Consider the following 26,117-nt stretch of genomic DNA (forward strand, 5'->3'; position numbering starts at 1 on the left):
ACTGATTGTTTGAAACAGTGGTGTGCAACCTTTTTTACTTGTGACCCCTTAAAATAAAGCTACGATATGTCTTCTTCATAACTTCATAACAAGTCGCAAAGGTTGCTGTGTGGTTGCCTGTTCAATCAAAGAGATTTTTTCCCTCTCAGGTTGTTTCATTTTAAAAAATCTACAGGCTTAAAGACATCATTATGTACAGCAGAAATATATCAATCCTATATAGTCAAAAGATATATGTGATTTATCTTGAAGCTCTCATGTCATAAAAAAAGAAAACCCCATTATGAAAACAGCATGTGACCCTTAAAGGAATATTAGAGCCAGGCTCGCTTTTTACCCCTCTTTACATTTTCTTTGTGCTAAGCTAAGATAACCGGTTGTTGGCTCTAACTTAATATTTAACCAACAGATGAGAATGGTATCAATAGTCTCATCTAACCCTTTTTTTTGTGAATAAGCATATTTATTCACAAAAAAGCATATTCCAAAATTATAAATGTCAAACTATTCCTTCAATAATGAAATAAACAGATCAAAACATTAATTTCTATGCCATCCCCAAAGACTTTTTGGATCCTTCATTGTTGACAAACCTTTTAAAGAGTCACGAATGTCATATAAATAAAGTTAATGGACTCATGAGGATCAAAGACATTTTAAGGATATAATAAAGAATCTTTATTTATTAAAACAATATCATTAAAATACTTTTACAAGCAGAATCATTCAACATATCTGATAAAGAGAGCGATGAAGATGCAGCCAAACAGGGACATGGTCGAGGCCGAGAGCACCACAACAATTACACTTCCTGCTATGTTGACCAGAGCGCCGAGCCCCGCGCCCACAATAATCTGAGCCAGCTGGACCATGCATGTGAGCGCAGCACAGTCCACCCCGCTGCCTCGCGGACTTTCATTGCTTCCTCGCAGCTTCAGTTGCTCCTGGAAACACAGTAGGGAACGTGGGGGCGATTAGAGACGAGGAAGAAGGAAAAACCAAGATAGAAATAAGATGTCATCAGTTTCTATATGACCAGAAGTGTTCGTGTTCAAAGCAACAGTTGGGCAATAAGATTCAGCTCTGGTAAATATTGAGAGACCACTTCATATATATTTTCTATATTATAGTATATAGTATATATCTGTATATTTCATATGACTCCTGCGGCTCTCCTCAGGCGCCATGTGATGTTGAATTTCATCAGCAGCTCACTTGATTTAATGAGGTATAGACCAGGACATTTTAAAACATGTTTAAAACATGTTTTTCTGCAAACAATTGATTTTTGAACCACAGCTTGAGGGGAAAATATTGTGTTTTATTATTTATTTTGGTGTATATACTTGTTTTCTAGTATTATGTGCAAAAATTATGACCAGTTGTCATTTATGTCAAATAAAATGTTCTGATTGAGAATAATTACATTCAAAACTAGAATCAAACAGCAATATTGCAAGTTACATTTAAATCAGAGCCCATAAACTGCAAATTTAAAATGTAATATTATTTTCTTTCACATACTCAAACACAGCTTACCAAATGCCGGTGAAATGACAGCGAGTTTTGAATATGAGCAACACAAATTATCGTTTAATTCCTGCTGCCAAACGTGCTGCGTTCAAGAGCAGCCTCCACTATTATGGTGCCAATCTGTGGAATCAACCACACAGGCCTAGAAGGGAACATACTAATCTGAAATCTGGATGTCTACTTGATTGACAGACTGTTGCTATTAGTTGTAATTGTTTAATGGTATAATATATGTACCGGGGACTTCCTAGAAAACAGTATTGATGCTAAATGGATTATCCTGGTGTAATAAAGTAAATTAAATTACAGAGGGTCTAAACAGATTTTACACATGAAGATCTTTTCAGTTGCCATGAGGAGTGTTCAGCCTGTGAGAATTGTTGAATAGTGTCTTTTCTGGCTCTAGAGAGAGCTTTCCAGCATTATATCAAAAAATGTAACAGAAAGCCTGTCTTACAAACTGGAAGGGTGATAATAATGTAATGAAAGATACTATCCAGTTGCATTATGGGAAGTGTAGGAGTGTAGGAGTTTTTGGGGGCTCAGCTCATACTGATGACTAAAAGTAATGAAAAAACTAAAGGATATCTTGTTTTAATCCATCACGTCCCCCAAAACTTTATGCAAGTAAAATACTAAATCTCTTTAAACTGAATCTTTCATTTAAGCCAGAGGAGCAATTACATTTAACTGCTCCCGGGTCATTTTTTTCTGCACTGTTTATTGAGGCGGAGCAACATTGTACGGACAACATGTTTCTTTATTACTTTTAATTCATTCAAGAGTAAAATTGCTTTATTAAACAATTTGAGGGCTGTATCTGAAGGCAGATTTCAATTCCCAAACATGGTGATAGCAGCATGTTAATACTGCTGCATATAAAGGAAGGAACCTAACAGGAAGTAAATAATCCTACAATTTGTTTTGTTGTTGTTGTTGTTGTTTGTTTTTTTAAAGGACAAGTGTTATCTCATTTATGTGGTATTTAGTGATAGATGGTTCCCCTTATTTTTTATTTTTCATTTCTGTTTTTTTCTTACTGTACTTGTAGCTAATTCTGTTTGCCCAGATTTATTTTCTTTTATTCTGTCTTTCTTTTATTTCTGTTGCTTATTTTTCATTAATCCACTGTAATAAGTAATCTTGTGTTTCATTATGTTTTGTATATATTGGAAAAGGTAATAAAAACCTTTAATTACAAACAAATCTGTTCTGTTTCATTCATCTCATAAGTTTATATGATGTTATGCATATACATGTTCATATTTAGTGGATTTTTACATGAGGCTTGTGTTTACATTGTTATGAAGATTAATATAAAACATTTGATGAAATGTTTAAAAGGGAAAACTTTCATTAAGGGGCCATATATTTTTGTTAGACGGCCGGATTTGGCCCACGGGCCACTACTTGCATACCGCTGATTTATGCCATTCAGATACTGTTGTGCATTTCAAACGTACCTCCTCTTCACGCTGATACTCTGCTATCAGGTTGAACGGGATGGTGTAGAGTGTGCTGGACATGACGCCGAACACGCTGCAGAGGATGAGCGTGGCGATGACGGTGGGGAAGAGGCCGATTAGGCTGGTGCCCATGCCGAACACAAAGTAGCCCATGAAATACAACCCCTTCAGGCCGATGTATGGGAGAAGGAAGCGCTGCACATCTGAAAACACACCCACACATAGTTTAGTTTAGTACAAGCAGATAGAACATGTATTCATTCTGACTTTAAACTTGCATTAAGTGATTTTTTGGCCACTTGGGGGCAGCAGAAACACTGACATCATCACCTTTTAAGATGACATGTTGAACTTGTTAGCAAACAGTTACTTCTTTACACATCCAGCAGTTACAGAGCAACAATATGATTCATTTGGAGTCGTGTTTCTATCCACCTGGTGAATGTAAGTCCAATATTCAGTCTCTTTTAACTCTATTTTTGCTCTCTACCAGCTCCTGAGGGAAATATCTGGCTCTTTAGCTGCTAAATGCTCCACTATGTTGCACCAGCTAGTCGCTCACTGTGTCTGTTCGCTGTTTGGTGCTGAGCAGGTAGTGACCAGTGTGTTTTTAGAGCTTCTTCTCTGAAAACAGCTGCCTGCTGGGGCCAAAAATGATGTTATGAGAGCGGTGAGAGTTAACCAAAAATGTAAAGTTGCAGCGATGTTGTCATTTGATACATCCTTATTATAAAATATTGATTATGGCTGCTTTAAAAAAAATGCAGTTACAGAACTGCATCAAATTTACTGAGAAATAACAGCAAAGCAACAGGATGTGTGTTGGTTCAGGGTAGAAATTTGATTGTCTTATATGGTTTGCACCTCTCAAACATGTTGTCATAAACATTTAAAAACTCTTCATGGTTTGTGTAAGATTTGCAATAGTTGAATGGACATTTTAGGGGAGTGACTGTCGTTTCTGAACAGCAATGAAAAAAAACACACATTTGAAAACACCATTTTCTAAGGATCCAGACCATTAATAGAACCAATGTCACGCTGAGAGGCATGCAGTGACAAACCCTTTGTTATTTTATCTGAACTTTGCTTTGCATATACACATTATTTTTCTCCCTTTCACAATCATTATCTCACATGGATATTGCTATAGCGGATCCGCTTTCAGATTTTAATATACATAGTAATGCAACTCAGCATGCCTCTGGGAGAAGACGTGTGTTTCATTTGTGCCGAGGCGCTCCAGCCTGTAATCCCAAAGTGAAAGAGAAGGAAGTGGTAATTGCTCACTGCTGTTTCCCTGCACAAACTCGCCAAGCTGTCCTTCACAGATGAGCTAATGATGTCGGTGCAGGACGTGTTAATGTTAGTGGATGCGGCTTCTGGCTGCTATGATGAATGTAGAAGTAAGCACATAACACAAAGACAGATACTTACAGGAGTAGAGAGCAGAAGACACAGCATTAATACACAGTCCCCAACAGCCCACTTCCACTCCTCTCTCATATGTGATGTAGGCTGTGGAGTTGTGGTCGGCATAAGGATTTCCTCTGTATACAATCTGCAAATAAAAGGAGATAAGAGAGAGTGAATTTGAAGAAGAGGGTGTTGAATATATAGCACCATTTTCGAGGCAGAAACTGTAAAGTCAAAGAATTGTAAAAGCTGAGGAGATCCAAGCACACAGCTTAATTGATATAGACATCAAATGTCTCCCACTATCTCTTTTATACATGCTTTTATCTTCTTTTACATATAAAAAGAGGCAAATTCCTTATAACTTGGCAGGAAGCTTATTTCCATATATTTCTTATCCCTAATAGCAATTCCTGCAGTTTTGGATTATATGTTGGCACATTGGTTGTCAATGAATTGTGGCAGTGAGCACTACGTCATGGTGTGAAGTACGTCCTTTGATCAGTGTGCACACCGGGAACTTGTCAAGCATTCATCATTACTGTGTTACACATGTCAACAGGAGATTACACACAACAACAGACTCGTGCCTTCCTCTTAACCAGCCCTCTGCCCCCTCACAAACAGGGATTAATGAAGCTTGAATGCGGATAAATATTGCAGTGGGTTGTTCTTCACCTCTAATGTTGTTGTTCTCAGTTTTCATCTTGCCTCATTTGACACTAAATCATATTCAGGGCGTTATATAAGGATTATTTCTTCAGTTCATTGTTTAGTCTTTAGAATGCGGCACATCGCCAGGGCTGGGACCAGCTCACATAAAAAGCATCAGGGGTCTACGGTGATGATGTCAACAGTGTTTGTGTAATTACTCTTACTGCCAGAAGGGGGAGACAAAAGTTCTGCACTGCATGTTTACTGGATCCTTTAATATACAAACACAAATTTTTATATTCTGTCCTGTTTGTTTTTTTCTTCATACAGATTTTTTACATTATAATAATGTCATGCATTATATATGTATATGCTACTTTACATACAGCACATACACATACAGCACACACTTTATCTGCACACAAAGCAAACATGGCGTACTGAACTATTGTATACAAAATAAATTGTAAAATTAAAATGTTTTGTAGCTTTTTCTTAGTTAATTAATTAGTTGTTTTGTCTATGAATGTCAGAAAATAACAGAAAGGGGTGAAGGTGTTGACCATGAATCATAATGTCCCCGGTTCCACTCCTTGTCATTCTCTCACACTTTCTCTTCCTGTCAGCTCTCTTCTGTGTGTGAAAAATACCTATCACACCTTCCCAAAGCCCAATGTGACATTTTCAAATGTCTTATTATGTCTGACCTACAGTCTAACACCTAACAATATTCAATATACAATGATACCAGAGAAAAGCAGTAAATCCTCATGTTTGAGGAACAGTAGCAAGCAAATGTTTGGCATTTTTGTTTAAAAAATGACTCAAACGATTCATTGATTATCTAGAAATCTGTATCAGAGTGGAGAGCAAGAAACGATGTCTGCAACACAGTGCGCTGAGAGTTCAATGGCACTAATCACTGGAGTTGAGTTAAAATCTGTATCACTGACTGGAAAATAAGCTGATTTTAGGAGCTAAAGGGGGAAAGTAGTGATGGGCAACTACAAAATGGATTTAAATTGCCAATGTGAAATTAAGACCTTTGTATTTCTTGGATTATGTTTTTGATGTAATTGTTCTGGTGGCAAGGTGGTGCAGTGGTTAGCACTGTCGCCTCACAGCAAGAGAGTTCTGAGTTCGGCCGGAGCCCTTCTGTGTGGAGTTTGCATGTTCTCCTTGTGCCTGCGTGGGTTCTCTCCGGGTACTCTGGCTTCCTCCCACAGACCAAAAACATGCAGGTAAGTGTAATTGGTGACTCTAAATTGGCTGTAGTTGTGAATGTGAGTTTGTGGTTGTATGTCTCTATACTATGAATTAGGCCTGTGATTGACTGGCAACCTATCCATGGTGCACCCCACATCTTGCCCAATGTCAGCTTATAATGGCTCCAGTTCCCCAGCGACCCTCTAGAAGATAAACAGCAAAGAAAATGGATGGTTTTGCGTCAAACCATCCATCCACAAATCAATACCTGTCCCATGAAATCGGTGAAGAAGAGCATGTTGCAGAGGAAAGCTGTCCATCCCAGTAGGTGGCTGACACACAGGCAGCGGTAGTGATTTGGCATGTTGATGATAGTTTTCAGTAGTGACCTGAATGTCATCCGCTTCTGGGCCTGCAGATACACACAAACATCACAGACACGACTGCCCGTCAGTGCTAATAGCTACAACAGTCAAGATAGGGAAAATAAAAACTCCTTTTCCTCTAAAGCCCTCATTACTTTCCTGGTATTTCATTGTTAGTGGCACCTAAGCTCATGCCTGACAACAATTCAAAAGCTTTCACAATAACACAAAACATGCCTGCGCCATCAAGACCTCAATTTGAGTGAATGAGGGGATTCAACATTAAGATCTCAGAGGACTCAACTTAAAGACTCTGCTCAAGGGTTAGAGAGATGATCTTTGAAACCTTCAGTTATACCACCCTATTGTAGTTTTACAGATATTTTGATTTTATAGCACACAAAAGCATTAAACGAAGTATGAGCTGACATGACATTGCCATCTTTTGCTTTCATAAATAAAAAGAAATAAGCCCTGCTTACTTCTTCGGTAATCATAAAAAAAAAAAAAAAAATGTGTACCTCATACACACACTATATAAACTGACTAATGTGCTCTGTGAAACAAAAGAAAAACAGCCAAGCAATTAGAGCAAGACAAAAACCATCAAAGCAAAAGCATGAAATGTTAAAAATTATTTATCAAGCGTCTTTACGTTTGAGCTACAAATGAGTTCAAAGATGATACAAACTCCTCTGACATATACTCCTCCTTTTGATCAAGACATGTTATACATAGTTAGGAATTAACTCAGCTTAGATGCTTTGATGTCCAGATTTTATAGAATTAAAAATTAACTCATCTGTATTCATTGACCACCTCGATCCATACTGTGTGTGTCACATGGAAATTTCTATCTTGCACAGGATATATTCATTATTACTGTATATCACAAGGTTATTTGAAGAGTTGCCTCTGCAGAGCATAACCTAATTAACCTTTTGAACTAGAATATCCTCAATTCTCCCAGTTTCCCACAAGCACCTTCAAAGTATTTTTATTGGCCAGGCTGGCTGCATGGCTCTAGGAATGGTTAAGTCAGTCTGTTGGTTGATCCACCAAGACTAAAATATCTCAACAACCATCGGATGGATTGATATGAAATTTGGTACAGATATTCATAGCACCCTGAGAATGAAACCTACAGAATTTGGCGATCTCCTGACTCTTCCTCTATAGCACCACCATAAGGTTGATATTTGTGGTTTTGAGTGAAATTTTGTACAGGATGAATTCAAATCATTTTGGAAACTTTTCCTCTGGCGCCATCATTAGGTCGAATTTTCAATCTGTCCAATACTTTGGTTTATATCTGCAAAACTAATCACATTCCCATCAGCATGATATCCCAATATTGTTGTACAATATATATTGTAATATGTTCACCCTATTAACAACATACAAATATTAGGAACACTTTTCAATAGAATACACTCCAGTACACCACCAGCACCCACTGCCACCTCAATAATAAACATAAAGCAGAATTATCACCTTTCTGACAATGTCAACAAAAACTGAAAATGTATAAGCTGCGTAGAAATTATGGCAGAGCTGTTGTGTTGGATTGCATTAGATTGCACAGGTGTTCCTAATAAAATGCTCGGTCAGTGTATGTGTATGTATAAAATTTCTGGAGATGAATGAAGTGGCCTATTATTAAAATTATCTCTATTATAGCTGCGGACTGTTTTTGTTACTGGATTAATTGTAATTGTTTGTTCTGCTATTGTTATTTTTTAGTTTATTTGTTCTACATGTTTATTTTATGTAGTTTTTCTATGTATGGACAGCCTGGTGGAGGCATGGGGGCGATAAGAAGAAATGGACATTGGGTAGGAGTAGAGGCTGAGCTCTGCGGAGGAAACTCTTCTAGTAACTTTGTCATATACAGTAATATGAATATATCCTGTGCAACATAAAATTTCTTCGTGAAACACACAGTATGCATCGAGGTAGTCAATAGACATCAAGTAGGGGTGGATGGGGAAACTAGCAGGTTTTGTTTTGTGTAACATTTCTCCTTGGTATTTTTTCAGTTCTGCCTTCTTTAATGTTAATGTAACAAAAAGATAGAATATGATGAAGAAAATGTTATTATAACTGTCTATCTAAAGGTTTACTTTCTTAAGGTCGAGGCCATACCATATCTTAAGGCTGTCATACCACTCAAAACTGATAACAGATGAAGACGTATATACAGTACACATCATATTGCCCACATACACAGGCAATTCAATCTTTGAACAAAGGCACCTGGACGTCCTTTTTTGAGCAGGACACTTCTCCGGCCTTGAATAGAACTGACTTTTATGATGTGTACCATAATTAATAGACATTCACTTTCTCCTCTTTACCTCTCTATTGAATTCTCCTCTCAGTATGAGCGGTTTAGAAAATTCAGGGATAAACATATATTCTGTATTCCACAGATGCTTTTATAATTGTATCCTTAGAGGTTTTTTATCCTGCACATCACAAACCTCTTTGTTTGGCTGCTTAGCGCTGGAGGTCACCGAGTTTGCCTCCCCCAGAGCTGAGAAAGACCTCGGCCTGAGGTCCGGGACTGATGCTGGGACAACAGGAGAGACAGGTGAGATGGGTTCTTTAGCCAGTGCTCCGTATCCATTGCTGTGGGAGGCCAACAGGCGGAGGGCACTGGGAGGTGAGGAGTCAGCGGCAGGGTCCTTGCCCAGAGGTTGCTCTGGAATACTGAAGAGGTGAACGGTGAGGAGGATGCCCCAGGTAATTGCTGAGAAGAAGTAGATGACCTGGTACTCAGATCCCAGCAGTTGACCCATCATAGAGTGACCCCAGTCCATAGCTCCCACCAAGTAGCCACAGGCTCCACCCAGACCTGGAATATACACAGCAGCAAATATCAAAACACTATCCAGGCAGAAAAGTGCGCTTGTTTTAAAAATGGGATGTGTGCTCGATCTGATGGATGTATTTCAGTGTGTTCCCTGCTTTTATATTTGGTGATAGTTCAGCTACTGTAGTGCTGCATACATCAGAAATAGTAACCAAATGGAATCAGCTATTATCCGCCCTCTCATACATGTGTGAATAGTGCTTTTAGTTTTGTCGCAGCTACTATTGAATGCACTGTGAAGGGTAATAAGATAATCAGATAATGTGTGTACGGCACAGTATGTAAACTGCACATACTGTCACGCAAAGGGGAAAAAATATCCAATGCCATCCTAATATTTTCACTGGTACACACCACTGGAAAAAGAGGTATAAAGGAAGTTAACAAACAACATATTGCATGCTGCACAGATAATGAAATTACAAATCTACATTAAAGATCCCCTCCACACATGTTTTAAGATACATATAAAACACTGTACTCTACTAAGTATTATTATTATTACTATTGAGTTATTTATTTTATTTCTCCTTTTTTACTATTAATATTTTGCACTATAAAATATATAAATGTTGTAGGAATGATGTAGGTATGAACAATATCATATGGATAACTCTTGCACTCTTGCAATGAAGTATTAAAATATATATATAAAGTTTAACTGCCAGCCAAAAGATGTCTCCTACTTCACTCTGAAAAATCCATTTTCAGTGAACACAGAGAAACTTTCCGCCCTCAGCAGATGAATGTGAAAGCAACCTTTTAGTGTCAAACTCTGCAGGTACTTCATTCACAATGAAGCTCAAACATTAAACTGTAACAACAAGAAGAAAAATACATTTTTCTGAATGATTGGTGGGGGGCTTTAAATAACAAATAACACATTAGTATAAAAAGATTCTCATAGATTATTTTTGATTAGAGTATTATTTGTTTACTTTCTTTCAGCAGCGCAGTAACACACAGCTGGAAAGACTGAATGTAGCTCATCAAGAATTTGATTCAAGCCTGTCTGTCACTTCATTAAAGGTGCAGTGTTTAGAATTTTGTGGCATCTAGTGGAACAGACTTTGCTTTACTTATTTATAAGCATGTTTTAATTAGTGTATAATCACCAAAAAATAAGAATTGCTGTGCTTTCATTACCTTATAATGAGCTGTTTATATCTACATAGGGAGTGGGTTCTCCTCCAAGGAGCCCGCCATGTTGCACCACCATGTTTCTACGGTAGCCCAGAATGGACAAACCAATCACTGCCTGGGCCTTTCACATTTTTCGCGGCTACCGTAGCTTCTCCTACATGCTTGGAGGGGGTATTCAGTTTGTTGCAATCTTACGGCTAGATGCCACTAAATCCTCCACACTGGACCTTTGAGGCTCACCAGTTGCACTAAGAGGGGAAACAAGTGCCACATGAAAGTAACATGTACTCTGGTGTGGCGTTCAATGTCACATCTCTCTCTGTTCTCACTGGATTTCCTCTCCTTAACATAAAAGGAAAGTTAAATGCTGAGGCCTCACAGTTTCAAGAAAGGTGAGAAACTGACCGTTTCTTTAATTAGTATTTCAAGAAGTAAAGCGAAAACAACTGCTTTGTTATACCGTAATATGGACAGATGGACAGGTAGCGCAATTGATACTTCACTGTTTTTTATGTTGATTTAATGTACAGTAAATAAGTGAAAGATTATGGTGGATTTCAACTAGTGAACATATAAAAAATATAAACATATAAAAAACAAAATTAAATAACAAAAATATACTTGATGGGTTTATTTACTGACTAACTGAATAATTGATTGATTGATTTACTCAATCATTCATTGACCTTCACAACTGCAGTGTTCTGCCATTGGGCACTTGAAATGGAGGCAATTTTTCAACATTTCGGCAACTGGCAGGTGAAGTAATAACCACTTAAGGAGTCACACTTCACTTGTGTCCGCATAACCCGAACATTGTTGTTTGTGCAGCACATCAAACACTCTACTCTGTTTCAAAATCCTTCTCCCCTTTCTTTCTGTGTCATTAACATCAGCTTAAGCATGTACATTTCTGCCCCTGCAATAACTCTGATTTTTATTGCAGCACAGCGCGATAGAGCAAAACAGGGATATCGCTGTGATTCACATGAGCAGTCTCAAAAATATACACAGAGAGATTGAGATTTAGTATCAGTAAGGTGCAATTTTATGTAAGTAGTTTGTCATGAATCAATTAAACTCAAACAGTTTCACATTATGCCAGCAAAAACTGTGCTCTGCAAGGCTGCACAAGCTCATCACACTCAGGAGGGCGACCTGAGCACTGCATATTTATGGAAATAACCTAAACAACAAAATTTAAAAGGCATACTATACAAGATTTGCCAGTTGGTGTTCATAAACACAGCATTCAAAGTCGGCCTCTCTTCAGTCAAGTCAAGTCAGTTTTATTTATGTAGCGCCAAATCAGATGGTCAAGAGAGCTAGAGAGTGAATAAAGAGAGGGAGTGGTGGTAGCAAGAGCAAAGCCGTTAATCAGATAAATAAAATGTTATTTTCTGATCGCTGCACAGTGATTACAGTCTAAAGCACAAATAAACACACCCACACCTCCACACAACCCTGTGGGAAGGTGCCGGATTTTGTGTGCATGCAGCCGAAGTGCAGGTTGTCCGCTGTGGCCTCCCTGCTCTGCTCACGTGCGTGTTTGTGTGTGTGGACCTCGGTCAAACAGTGAAACCTGTTCTCTTTATACATCCATGACACAGAGAAAGGGCAGAGGAGAGAGACAGAGACAGTGATGTAACCTGGTCAATACGCTACAAGTCCTGACCAACACAGCAAAATAATTAGAAAATAAGAAAATTCATGCACAGGGCAGGGTCTCTTCTTCTTTTTTCTTTTCTTTTTCTCTTATGGTTTTTCGTATTATAACGTCTGGTTGTTGCAGTGAAATGCTGTGATGCTTAAACTAAAAACATGTAAACTCTCAAATGATCCTTTGAGTAGTCTGTGTTTACCTGTGTGTTTAAGTTCAGTAACGGGCACATCTATATCGACATAAACCAAAATATTGGAAAAAATACAATTTTTGACCTAATGATGAGGTTAGAGGAAGTGACAGTCTCATACAAAGTGATCACAATTCATCATTAGGGGAACATGAATTTGTGTACCAAATTTCATGGCAATCCATTCAATAGCTGTCAAGTAATTTCACTCAAAACCACTGATTTCAATATCATGGTGGCACTAGATGAAAAGTCAGGGGATCACCAAAGTCATTAGGAGGTATCGTTTGGGAACCATGAATGTTTGTTCAAGATTTTGTGCCAACATATCCAATAAATGTTAAAATATTTCATTAGACAAGTGACAAATTGGTGGTTGTGGTTGACCGACAGACCGACGTTGCCATCCATAGTGCCACACTGCTAGCATAGTTAAAAATGACTTAAATACTGTTCCTGTTACTTATTGGTGATGACTCATTTGGTCTGGTAAGAAACTAATTAAAGACCTATTGTCCAGCAGAAAATTAAAAAGGTTTGCTCGCCCCCTGACACAAGCAGAGGCTGTGAAACAGCAATATTACATAACTGGCATTCACTCCCAAGGTTTGTGATTAGAAAAGCTCATACAAAAAGGTACACAAATCACAAAGAAACACACAACTGCTCCCTCCCCCTCAAACCTCACATACCAGCAGTGGCAGGGGCGTCTAAGGAGTCATGTGCCTGGCCTCTGTCTCACTCAGCTCAGACCCATGACTGCAGCACATGACTAGCTCTGGGCTGGATTACAGCCTGACTAGCATGCTCACACCACCCCGTGCCTGCTGACAGCTGAGCGCACCAGTGACGCTTACACTGAAAACATCATCTTGCCCCAAGCAGTGTATGAAAAAATATTTGCTTGATCCTGTATAGTTTTAAATGTTTCATTATAGACTTATTTTGGAACATATTTTTGGGGCTATAGTGCTTTACAGAAGGAGTCTAAGAGAAGAATGATACCAAAATGTGGGGCTTCTCTCATGAATGCTACATAAGGTAATAAAGCGTGCAGTGTTCAGCTGTGTTATCACAATTCATACATTGTAAACCCATGAAAAGTAGAGATATAGTTGCTATTAACTCTCACCTCAAGATAAAGCAATATAAAGGACCTTAAAAAGAAATCATAAAAGATTCCTCAAGTCTTCATATCACTTTTTAGAAGACCCCCAAATGGTTTCCAATGTTGCCATCTGGAAATGTTGGAAAAAAGTTCTTAAACAGAAATCTTGGTGCATCCTATGTTAATCTACATAAAACTATACTTAGCTGTTTTACAACCTACGATCAGCCTAAACACCTGCAAAGCAAAAAGGTTAGACATTTAATTTTAGCTGAAAATTTGAACTTGCACTTGCTGTAAATCAGTGCAAAGAAGGACTGAAATATTGAGCCGTCGAATGATTAGCTATCGCATGCAGAACTACTGTATACAGAAATATGGGGAAATTAAATGTCATGAATGTCCATCTTTCTTCCTTGTTCTGTCAGAAATTGACCACTTGGTTGGATGGAGGTTGTAATTGCAATTTACCGCCTGGAAAGCACTGATTTTGTCATTTGAATGGAGCATTAAGCATAATGTTTAAAGAATCCGCCAAATCACAATCAAGACACACTTGAAAAAACCCGACTCGCTATCCAGGAAGTCAAAAACGCAGCTGCTGTCTTGTCAAATTCCTTTTCATAGTACGAACCTGAACTTTGGAGACACTTTGCATCCAAACTCACTGCACTGTATCAGACAGCACAAGAGGAGTATCCAGTCATCCATTCAGCCTTATTTCCATGAACTGGTGAAAGGTGAAGTTCAGATGGGTTAATCCATCAAGAAAACTGTCCAACACATGTAGGTCTGTATCAGAGTAGCTGAGGAATACATCATTTCAAGTTTTGGAGAGGCTACCAAACACCCTCATGCTCATGTTTAAAAACTCACTAATTAATCCTACATGAAAGAGTAATTTTAACTGTAATTCCCTTAGAGACTTATTATAAAAAGGAAGCATTTGGTTGCATTTGGTTATCCCAAGGTGGTAAAAACCAAGGGAGGGATATTTTTCACATAGGGGCATTGGATTGGCAAGATTTCAGAAACAGACTAGAGAAAAATTTATCAAAAAACTGAGCTGTTTGCGCATTCAGAGTTCAGTTTTTCAACTTTTAAATAGTGTTATTTTACTGATAACATACTTAAGTTCAAATTCAAAGTGAAAACTGTAGAAAATGATACACAAGGGTAAATATATTATCACAGTAATGTACGACAAAATCACTTCTGTTTCTCCTATCTCAAATACTATAACTACAAAAATAAAAAAATCTTTAATTTACTGAGCAATTAAGTCCCTTTCTCCTTCATTAACTTCGTCTTTGTCCAGTCACACTGTGAGTCATGCAGCAAACTGTTACTACTCAAACACCTCTAAAAAAACATCCCCTATATTATATTTATTTAAGAAAAAGGTATTCAGTAACTATAGTAGTACTTTTTTCTTCATTTTTTGTTTTTATCTTTAAAATGACTATAAATGATCATCTGTGCTGTATGAAAACATCTCAGTATAATTTATTTCAACATATTGTCATACAGAGTGATTCAATTCTGTACAAGATGAAGGAGTCACACTTAAATGCTCTTTTGGCTCTGTTGAAATCAACCTTACTTACATATCTATCAAAAGACAGAGATAAATGTCATCCACAGTCTCACTGAACATGCAAACAACACACAGACAGCTGGAGCCTTTCACACAATCTTTAGTACGTGCTATTCCACCCACCAGTGTGTACTCAGTCCAGTCAGAAGAAGATCCAGTTTAACTCAGAGAATCACTGCCATACAATTAATACATTTTATGTGAGTTGCATAGTCACAAAATGTCCATGAGGCAACTATTACCACTGAATTGCTCAAAAAACAAATAATGCTGATTAATTCAGTGCAAATCCATCAAGATGCATGATGCAAACAAGCAGCAAGAAGAAATTTATGACAGAAATAAGCATAAACAGTGTGTGTTTATGTGCACGCTCGTATTACATACCCGTGAGTAGAGCATGGTAGTGCAGACCTCTTTCCTTGTCTTGATGTGAACACACATCAAACAGGTAGGCCTTGATGGGCCCGTCGATAAAGTCTGCAGCAAAATCAAACAGCACGACTCCGAACATCACCACCACAATGGCCCATATACTCCTCAATGACCTGTCACTGATGAGTCCTGCAAAACAAAAGAAAATATTTGATTATTCATTAAGCACTGCAGCAAATGACGTAAATGATAATATGTTGACACCAAACCTGAAGTGTCAAATTTGCAAGTTTAATTTGGCACTGTAGAGATACAAGAAAATACCATAAGAACAGCACATTAAAATGCACCTAAGAGCGTTTCAAAAATGAGGACAATAGGCAACATTGCTTTTTCCAAGAAAACAAATTATGCTTGACAGGTAACAATTATATTATAAAACCTGTCTGTGTGAACACAAAGCCTTCTGGATATGAAGGAGGCTAAAAAAAACATATCACAAGGAAATGCATGAAATTAGAACACAGTGAAGTGAAGGTTATAATTTATGTAAGAAGTATGGATGAGTTTAGAAATGGAGGAGCAATATAAAACTATTAACAACAAGACTAGGCCATGCTAGCAGCTGTGTGAGGCTTAAGCACAATGGCGCTTTGAGTTACATGTAATCTCTATAAACAGATATGTGCAGAATTTGTAGGCAAGGGACAAGATTTTGGGATTAGAAGCGCTCTGGTTTCCATTACCGGCGATTTCTACAGGAACATGCTTCGGTTGCATGCAGGTAGCTAAACAGTCCCTGTGGGGAGCAAAAGAGGCAGAACGCATTGGCTGAAATGTTGTCTGGACCTAAAACACATACAAAAAGTACCAATGTTTGTTTGATTTTAAACTCTTAACTGAGTGTAAATTGGCTATTTGTGAAACAATCAAGCCTGGATACCCACTGGCTACACCTGAACCCCTGAAATATAAGCCGTTGCCCCCAGGTTCTAAATCATTGCCAGACGATAGCCAGTGGTTTCCGAGTTTGAGTTAAATGCTAAAATCAGCAAGTTAGCATCATGGATGTATTATAGGAACTTGATACTGGACTCAAAGATGGCGCCTGATCACTCAAATGAAAATTGTTTGTCTGGTGCATAAGCCAAAAATGTTTTCTAGCTTCTGGATTTGCTTCTGCATTGTGCTGCTCACCGAAAATGTACAGTAGTGCTTTTTTGTGCTGGCCCATAGACTTTTCTTTAAGATGATGTTGTGGACATTAAAACCATGGCTCTGGGAAAGCTTTACAAATATAAATCCTTCATGGTCACAGGACATTTTTTTTGTTGCACTATCACAAGTGGCCACTGGGGGAGATTGACAGTAACATGCTCACAATGACAATGCTAACATGATGATGCTAACATGATGATGCTAAAATATGATGTTTACCATGCTCAAAATCTTAATTTAGCACGTTAGCATGCTAACATTTGCATCATTTGCACATTACATCATTAGCACTCATCATTAGTACATGTCATCATTTTGACAGTTATTTGGTCAAAAACCAAAGTGTTGGACAAATATAAATTTAGACCACATGACGGTAGATGAAAAGTCAGATGATCACCAAAGTTATGACAGTTTATCCTGAGGGGGACCTGAATGTTTGTAACTATTTCCAATAGCTGTCAACACTAAAGGCCAGAAATGTCAACCTCATGATGATGCTACAGGAAAAGTTAGGAGATCATCAAAGTCAATGGGATTCATCCTCTGGGCACCATGGATGTCTGTACAAAATTTCATGGCAGTCCATCTGACAGTAGATATTTGAGTCTGGATCAAAGTGGTGGGCTGACCCACCAACTTCCATTGCCATCTCTCCTAGAGCCATGCTGCTATTGTCGCTAAAAAAAAAAACTCAAAATATATGAACTGCAGCTGAGAGAAATTTTATGGAGTAGCAATCCGAGAACACAACACATCTCTCTGTCACTCTGTTTTCGATTTACATGAGGCCTGAATTGACCTTTTCCTCGCTACTAAACAAAAAAACACTATTTAGATTTGAAAGGGCAATTCTGAGCGTGGTCAAACTGAAGCTGACAGATTTTCTTTTCTCTCCTTCACATGGCAGTTACAACAATGCAAACATTATGTCACACGATTCCTGTGGCATTTACTACAACCCTGAGAATCATGGAAAGATAATCAGCTTATCCGGCACACGTCAGAAGAAAGAAATACTTTATAGTCCATATTATGATTAGAAAAAAAGCCCAGATCCCTGTTATTAGGAACTCAACCAACAATTGCAGCATTCAACAAAGGAAAAGTGCATTTCAAAAGACTTGATTTCTGATTTTCTCCCACTGCCAGATTTGCATGATCTTTAATATTCAGCCTGTATGCAGCTATGGTAACACAAATAAACATTGTGCTGCTATTTCTCTTGTATAATTATATATTGATTTAAAATAAAATAAGACCTCTAAATCTTACCAAACATTTCCTAAAACTTAAAATGGTCAATATATTTGCAGAGAAAGTTTTGGATATCTGCTAAAATGTGCAGAGCTGTGTAGCAGGCTGTTAGAAATATGCTTTTTGTGGTATTTTCAATGTCCTGTTCAATAATTACTCCAATCAAAAGCTATGATTGAGGTAATTCAGGCCTCATGATTAAAAGTTGCTGGGGCCACCTGTGAAAATCAGAGAATTATCACTGAATATGCACCTAATCCCTACTGATCCTGTGCCAGCTGTTTGGTAGGTAACAATACAGCAGTACTGTAACTCTCAGCAGTGAATCAGTTCATGTGGCTACTCGGCAAAGAAAGTGTTCTTTACTTAATTTATCTTTGTTAATAAAAGTCAACGATTCTTTTGTGCAGCCATCTTCTCGTGATGCTGCCTGGAGCCCGGCGGATTCTCGTGAAAAAGGTTCAGCCTTTTTCACAAAGAAAAATGTTAGCGGTTTCAAAATGAATGTGCAACAAGACAAGTCACACATTTAACTTCAGTCACAAGTTCAAAGTGTGAGCATAAGAGCTGCTGAAGACCTCATGCCCACACATTTAACAGGTTATTTTTTTCTTGATGGATGTGTCACAGTCTTTGCAAAATCTGTGAGTGAGCAGATACTGATGTAGTTCTATGTGCCTATGTCTGTTTGTGCCTGAGGGCAAAAAGTATAAGTTATAATCACTTTATGATTTATGAGATTAAAATGGTAACAGTTAGTGTTCATATTCTGACAGAAACTTGAAGATAAAACCATATGTTTGCACTGCATTTGTTGAGTTAATAAGTTGAGTCACAGTTCTTCCTCTTCATATTTTCAAGCACAAATTGTGATTTCTCAGATTTTCCCCTTTGATTCAAAGGCACAGTCAGCCCCAAAATATGACAAGACTAAAAATATAACTGTACCTCCCCCTCTCACTGTCTGGCTCTTAAAGTCTCTCTTTCATTTCCTCTCTTCCTCAAATTCTCCCGCCCATCCTCACCTGAGATGACAGCATCTCCATTAAGGAAGAGGGTGATCCCCACCAGCATGAGGATACCCAGGACCAGGATGTAAGGCCTCCGCCGGCCCCACGACGATCGGCAGTAGTCGCTGGCTGAACCGATGATGGGCTGAAGCAGGAAGCCAAGGATGGGGCTGATCAACCACACCAAGCTGTACATGCTGCGGGGTAGGCCCACGCTCAGAAGCACCGGTGTGACGAATGCTGCCTCCACGGCATAGCAGAATTCCCTTCCAAACATGACCAGGCCGTGGAGGATAAGGCGGCCCCGTGAGCGCCTGGGGGGCTCCACAGATCCAAACACAGAGGTCTCCACACTGTCCATGTAGTCCTCTTTGGAGCCAGTGTAGTCTGTTGAGTACTGGTGCAAAGAGTTGATGTGTTTGCCAGGCTCTGAGAGCCGGCAGGGTTGGGGCCTGACGGACTGGTCCTCTGATAAAAGGGTCATGGTTGAGAGAGGGGGGGAGAGGGGAAGAAGGAGGAAGGGAGAATGAAAAGGGAATGAAGAGGAGAAAGACACAGAGACAGAAAGAATAATAGCGTCCCTCTCAGTCAGCCAGAAGATGGATAAATGGCTAAATGCCCAATCCTCGCACTGCTGCTCAGCTTGAGCTAATCCCCCTCTTTACTGCATAGCTGAGCAAAAAGTCCAAGATCCACACCTCTTTACTTTACATGTGAAGGTCTGCCTCCTGGTCTGAGCAGAGCAGAGCGGGACTCACTGAAGAAGAGAGGAAGAGGGGAGGAGAGAAAGAAGTGGGTGTATTTAAGAGTTTACTGAAGGTCCTCAAAGTATTATAGTAAGGCCCAGAGCAGTTCATGGGAGTCTGTGTAAGAAATTATGTGCATATGAGAGTGTGTGATGTGTGTCTTAAAGAGGGTAATTTATTCTATTGCTTCCACAGACACTAATGATTAACCAGTAGTAATTACTTCTTGGTGATAGTAGTTATTGTTCTTTCAGCAGACAAGCTGATGCCACCAGACTTAATTCATTTAGTGACACATTTAAAAGCTAATTGAAATTAGTTAATCAAATTTACAAATGTAATATTCAAATGGCAAACTATTGGTAAACAAGACTAGGTCAAAACCTAGTATAAGGCTGGACCATGTATGAAATGCTAGAGAAAGTGTGCCAGGCTTTGACTGAAGCCAATTTGACATAGGGCTTTTCTCAAAACTAAGTACACAAAGTTCAGACTTGGCAAGTTCGGCTCAGGAATACAAACTTCCGAGGAAGGGAGGGCGCAGTACGGTCATTCTGCAGTTGGAACAGCAGCGTACTTGCTAACAGCAGCAGCTCAGCTTCGACACAACTACCTGACTGTACTGTGACAAAATTCAAAGCTCCACTAACACTTTTTCTCACAAAAAAATAACCTCATTGACAGAGAAATACAATAAATTATGTTATTCAGTCTGTAATGTAGCTAAAGTAAAAATCCAAACTGTTATGCAGCTTAATAAATAAAACAAAATTTCAGATAGACTGATCTGCTCATTTTTAAAACATTTATATTTATTGAAATGTGGTGACACCTGTACATATAGAGCCCCAGAGGCAGCGCTGTTGTTCTAGACTGACATGTATCTTCCAAAAGAAATTACATCATATATCAAAATGCTACGGAGACATTAGAGCCATCGGTAAATCACCAAAGAGCTACATAGATCAGCTCATCGGACCTTGTTCTCCCTGGGATGACGATAGACATTGACCGGCCAATCAGCTCAGGAGTCGGGCTGCTAGCAGCTAAGATAACCGGCTATTTTAACCCGGCCAGCAGCTCCTCACGTCTCCAAAAACGTCAGAGCAAGTTTCCAAATAGGCGTTTTTGGATAAACTGACCACATATTGGGAATCTAAATGGTTACTTTATAGCCTGAAAAAATATTAAAACTTAAAGTGACAGTAACAGTCCTACAGTGATAATTACAACTGTCACTGTCCCAAAATCTCCGCCATCGCTGCTGGTTGGTGCGAAAAGCATTCTGGGATACTTGGCTGTAGGCCGACCGATGGTGTAACTTCATCACTCAGTCAGTGAGTCAGTGGTGGACAGACATTCATGCTTATATGGCTGGTCTCTGCGGTCCAGCCAAAAAGTAGTAAAAACATGTTTAAATGAGCCATTTAATAATTTCATGCCAGCATTTTGAATAAAGAATAAAATGTGTTTTTTAAATGTTAGATTTTTTTGTTGTGTTGTTCATTAATGTTTTCTTATCATAATGAATCTCACAGTTCTCATACATTTGCAATTTCTGTTTTATTCACACATTTCTTTTTAAAAGTTATTTACAAAAAATAATTCAAAAACTGACAATTATAATTATAATTATAATTGCCCACTCCACTCTCCACTCCTCGCTCCATAATTTGTCATTTAATATGACTGAAGTGTAATTTTTTAAGAGAAGTAAATAAATTGGTGACAAATGAATAATAAAATTATTTTGTAGTGTGTGTGATCATGTGGTCTGTAAAAGGAAACTCACTTTTGCATAGACAGGGGTCGTATTCATAAAGCTTCCTAGTACAAAGAGTTGCTCATAGTGACAAACTTCTAAGAAAATTTTCATAATTACGATGTTTTCTAAGAATTTCCCCAAAAGGCCCAAACTCACCTCCTTTGACGCATGTCAAATGAGGCGCGACAATTATTTCTTTCAGTGCGTTTGGGCTTTTACAGTTAAGACTAGATCCTTGTAAAGATAAAAGTTATTCATAAAGCATCTTAGCCTTTGAAGGGAGCTCCTAAGGTGAAAAACTGTTAGGAGTGGGGAGGAGAACTTTTAAGAAGCTTAAGAGTTTCTTAAGCAAAGGAGAAAATGGCGGAAAGACAAAGAGGTAGGAGAAATATTCTACAAATGCTGAGTGACAGTAAATTAATGAAACGCTACAGATTAAATCGTGCAGGGATAATATTTGTGGTTGATCTCATTAAAGATACGCTCACATCTCCGACCCAACACAATAACACCGGTTATCAGTTATGTAAGAGTGCATTTTTATCTCCTCACTAAGGTAAAAGTTTCTGTCCCTTTCTTGCTCAGAGTTGCTCTGAGAATTTTCCTAAATCACTCCTAAGCTAGGACTCCTCGCTAGAAACTTTTAGGCTAAGTTAGCAGCTCTCTGAGACTATTGTCAGAAGGTTTGTGTGTGACTCTTCAGAGGCTCCAGGGAAGGCAGTCAATGCACATCAATTAAGTTAAAAGATTGTCAGAGGGAGCTGAATAGCTTTTGCTCATTGTCTCTTGTTATTTATTGCATGTGTCATCAGATTATCATGTGCTAGTTGAACAGAATGCATGTTTTTTCTTTTGAAGAAATACCTTCAAGCTATGTTATATATAAAATATTATGTTTCACATGTTTCACTAACTATAACCAAGAAATCGTAGTTTACCATAAAATATTTCCACAAAAAAATCCTTCTCTTGCTGGGATCCTTTTAATTATTCTTCTCAACGTTGGTCTGCTGATCTGTGTTTGCCGTTCTTAAGCTGAGGTGAAGCCATAGTGATAACGTGATGCTCTGACCTTAAATTAGCTTTCAAGGGAGACATTTACGTCTAGCTCTTCACTGTGAACCTCATTTACTGACTGCTATCAGTTTCCTTGAAAGATCAGGTTAAGGTCAGGTGTCCCTCTTTCTCAGAATCAGCAGACTGGCCCTGCAAATCACAAGAATATCATTAGGATTCAATCACACGCAAACAGATACACACAGTGTGAGCGAGTAAGAGACATAAAAACACTCTTTGTCTTCCATTCTCTTGAATTTTACACACTTTGTTAGTCCACTTAAATCTTTACGCACTTTTCTTCCCACTGTGATGACCTATTTTTACCGGGCAGTGATTGGGTCCCACTGTGCTGAATGATTGTTTTTTTCTGCACCTGTATCCTTATTAGAGCCACCAGATTAATCTGCGAGTACAAATCAGTGCTTAACAGCATGATGGGTCAGCCTGGAGTGATGTGCCACTCTTGATTGATCCAACACGCAAAGTCTGAATCACGAAAGAAGGAAACCCAATCCTGACCTACCTCCAGGGGTGGAAACTAACATCTTTAAGTACATTTAGTCAAGCATTGTATTTTACTTGAGTATTTCCATTTCATAATTCTTTATACTTCTATTCCAATACATCACAGATGGAAATATTGTACTTTTTGCTCCACTGTATTTATCTAGCAGCTGTCAGTTAAAGTATATAAATAAAAATTAGCTTAATCTCAACCAGCTGCAACATAAAACGTTGCTTACACATGAATGTATCACTAATAATAAAATAAAATACTGATGAGATCATTTTTCAAGCATAACAAGTAGTTTTACGGTTGATATTAAACATCTTACAATTAATACTTTTACTTAAACTATAAGGCTGATGATATTCTTCATTTTTGTTATTTTCAGCAAATCTAATAAAAAAAGTTGTGTTCCCTGTGTAGCCAACACATGATATAGCATTCCTCTGCGCCATAGAGCTCCACTGTTGTCAAAAACCTATTAAAAACACATCAATGAGCCACACTGGTGCACTGGGTGATATATTTCTTCATTACCATGAATCTAAAAAGTCAATCCCACATACACTGTTTGCTGTGTAATGAACCGAATCTGCAGATTAAAAGTCTCAAACCATTTGCTCCTGTTTGAGCAACGATTACGGAAAACAACAGTGCCCTGCTGTTTCAGGAAATTATTTTGTCTTTTTTTTAAATGAAAAGATAAGTTCATAATTTTTCAAGTCTGTCCTAAAACAATAGTCAGGCACAAAAATGAACACTGACACAGGCTTTGCTTGCTGTAATTATTTATCCTGTTCATACTGGCCATTAATCCCTTCATAATGCAGGGAAGGGATTACAATGTAAGTGATGGGGGACAAATGCACCGAACAGTGGTATTACTGTCCATCAAGACACAAAGAGGGATTTTTTTACTAAAAAGACTGTAACTGTGGAAGAGATAAACTTTTAAATACATTTTTTTCTCAAAACAAGGACTGTGGATTTTGTCTTCCATCGCTTACATTGTAAGCACATTTGGAGGAGGATCTTCTAATGGCCAGTATGAACAGGAGGAATAATTACAGGAAGAAAAACCTGTTGCAATGTTAATACAGGCACCTGACTGTTGTTTTAAGACTTGAAAACCTATCCTTTAAAGTATATATTCATGACCAATTTTTAAAGATTTGCATCCTCAGTAGGAACAAATGAGTTGGGGCTGAGTGCCACAGAAAGTGGAGTAGTTGTAAAATATTAAGGGACAGACTTGTTATTTTTGGTCTTTTCATTGGATTTGTTTAGAATAACAAAAATGTTAACTATTGTCAACCTTATTCTTTATATAACATTTTATATACATTAATTTTATATTGTGGTATTGTATCTTTTACTTAAAGATCCCCTACAGGTATGTTTCAAGATGTAAAATACTCTACTTTGATAATAATTTGTGTTGATTGATTTTTCCACACAAAAAAGTTCAATTATCTTGTTGAAATCCTTAAAATGACATCTACTCCTTCTCCCTCATTAAAATTCAAGGATCTATTCATATGCAAATATATTCAATTTCAGAAGTTTAACTGTTGGAAACAAGACGTCTCCTACTTCACTGTAAAGTTCATTCTCAGTGTTTGTGTACTGGAGGCTTCAAGTGTCCACATCACACTGGTGTAAGTTGAATACTGGACCAGGATTGGCCCCAAACTAGCTGTGATGTCACAAATCATACTCATAGGCCCACCCTCCTAAAGTAGGATTATCAGTGAGCACAGAGAAACGTTCCACTTTCAGCAGATTAATGTAAAAAACAGTCTGTCAGTGTCAAACTCTACACATACATCATTCTGCACAGTGGAGCTCAAACATCCAACTGAAGGACCAAGAAGGAAAACAGATTTTTGAGCGGAGGGGGACTTCAAGGATCTGAATAGGTTACTTCTTCCACCACTGCCTGTCTCATACAGAAGCATCGGAAGCAGCTCATCAGCAGTGTCACCATTTTATTCAGTATACTTGTTTGGTCCTACTAACAGTGAAAAACCCAAATTAATCAATTAATCAGCTATTCGTTTCAAACACCAGCAGACAGCACTCAGTGAAAGCTGTAAAACCTGATGAATTGTCAGGGTGTTGAACCACAATACTGCTGCACAAATCTCCTGCAAACATGTTCGTGTGAACATGTCTATACCGCATCACAAACAGCTGAGGAAGGGTCCCTGCCTGCCAACACAGAAGCTTGTGGTTATGCAATCACAGGCAAATGAGCTTCTGATTAGGCAGGGTTTCATCCTCTTTCTTGTCTGTATGACAGAGAAAATCTGCATTATGCGACAACAAATTCTTTTTCGCTTTCTTGCTGTTAGAGTTGAGATGAAAAGACTGATAACACTTTCATATCATTCCAGTAAATATGAAGCCACAGCCAGCAGCCAGTTAGCTTAGATCTACATAATGACTGGATGAATCTCGTTTGGCTCTGTCAGTATCAAAATCCGCCTACCATCATCTCTGAAGCTTACAAATTAACATATTATATCTCGTTTGTTCAATCCTTTAAAAACTGAAGTGTGACCGACCAACAGACTGGCCAACAGACACAAATTGTGGTTATGCAAGGGCAACTGTTTCCCCTTGTTTCTGGTCTTTATGCTAAGCTAAGCTAACCGGTGGCTGCCTGTAGCATAACAGACAGATATGACAGTGGTATCAAACTTCTTATCTAACTCAAGAAATGCAAGAATAAGCGTATTTCCCAAACTGTCAAACCATTGCTTTAAAACATGTCTCATAAGCTTTTGGAAAGCTCAACCACACTACAATTTTGTTTTGTTGTGCCTGAAAGTGATGGTTCATATACAGACTTCTAATAGAGTAAATATCCTTGAAAATTTGTGTGCATGTGTAACTGCAGTAAAATAATTGTAACCATGGATGTATTAAGAGAACCAGATATGGCTAATTGGCCAATTTTA

At 38.3% G+C, this 26,117-nt stretch overlaps 1 protein-coding gene across 1 annotated transcript; it reads right to left on the reverse strand.

The window, feature by feature from the left end:
* Positions 1–703: 703 nt before the first annotated feature.
* Positions 704–20,443, reverse strand: slc45a2 (solute carrier family 45 member 2). The gene is made up of 7 exons (XM_044332706.1): positions 19,092–20,443; positions 15,604–15,780; positions 9,124–9,497; positions 6,544–6,687; positions 4,437–4,560; positions 2,997–3,202; positions 704–944 (listed from the first exon to the last, which is right to left on the reverse strand). Exons 1-7 carry the CDS (start codon positions 19,558–19,560, stop codon positions 723–725), a joined length of 1,716 nt encoding a protein of 571 aa, XP_044188641.1. The 5' UTR covers positions 19,561–20,443; the 3' UTR covers positions 704–722.
* Positions 20,444–26,117: the final 5,674 nt, after the last annotated feature.

The sequence above is a fragment of the Thunnus albacares genome, chromosome 18 (assembly GCF_914725855.1).
Source record: "Thunnus albacares chromosome 18, fThuAlb1.1, whole genome shotgun sequence".
NCBI classification, from domain to species: domain Eukaryota; kingdom Metazoa; phylum Chordata; class Actinopteri; order Scombriformes; family Scombridae; genus Thunnus; species Thunnus albacares.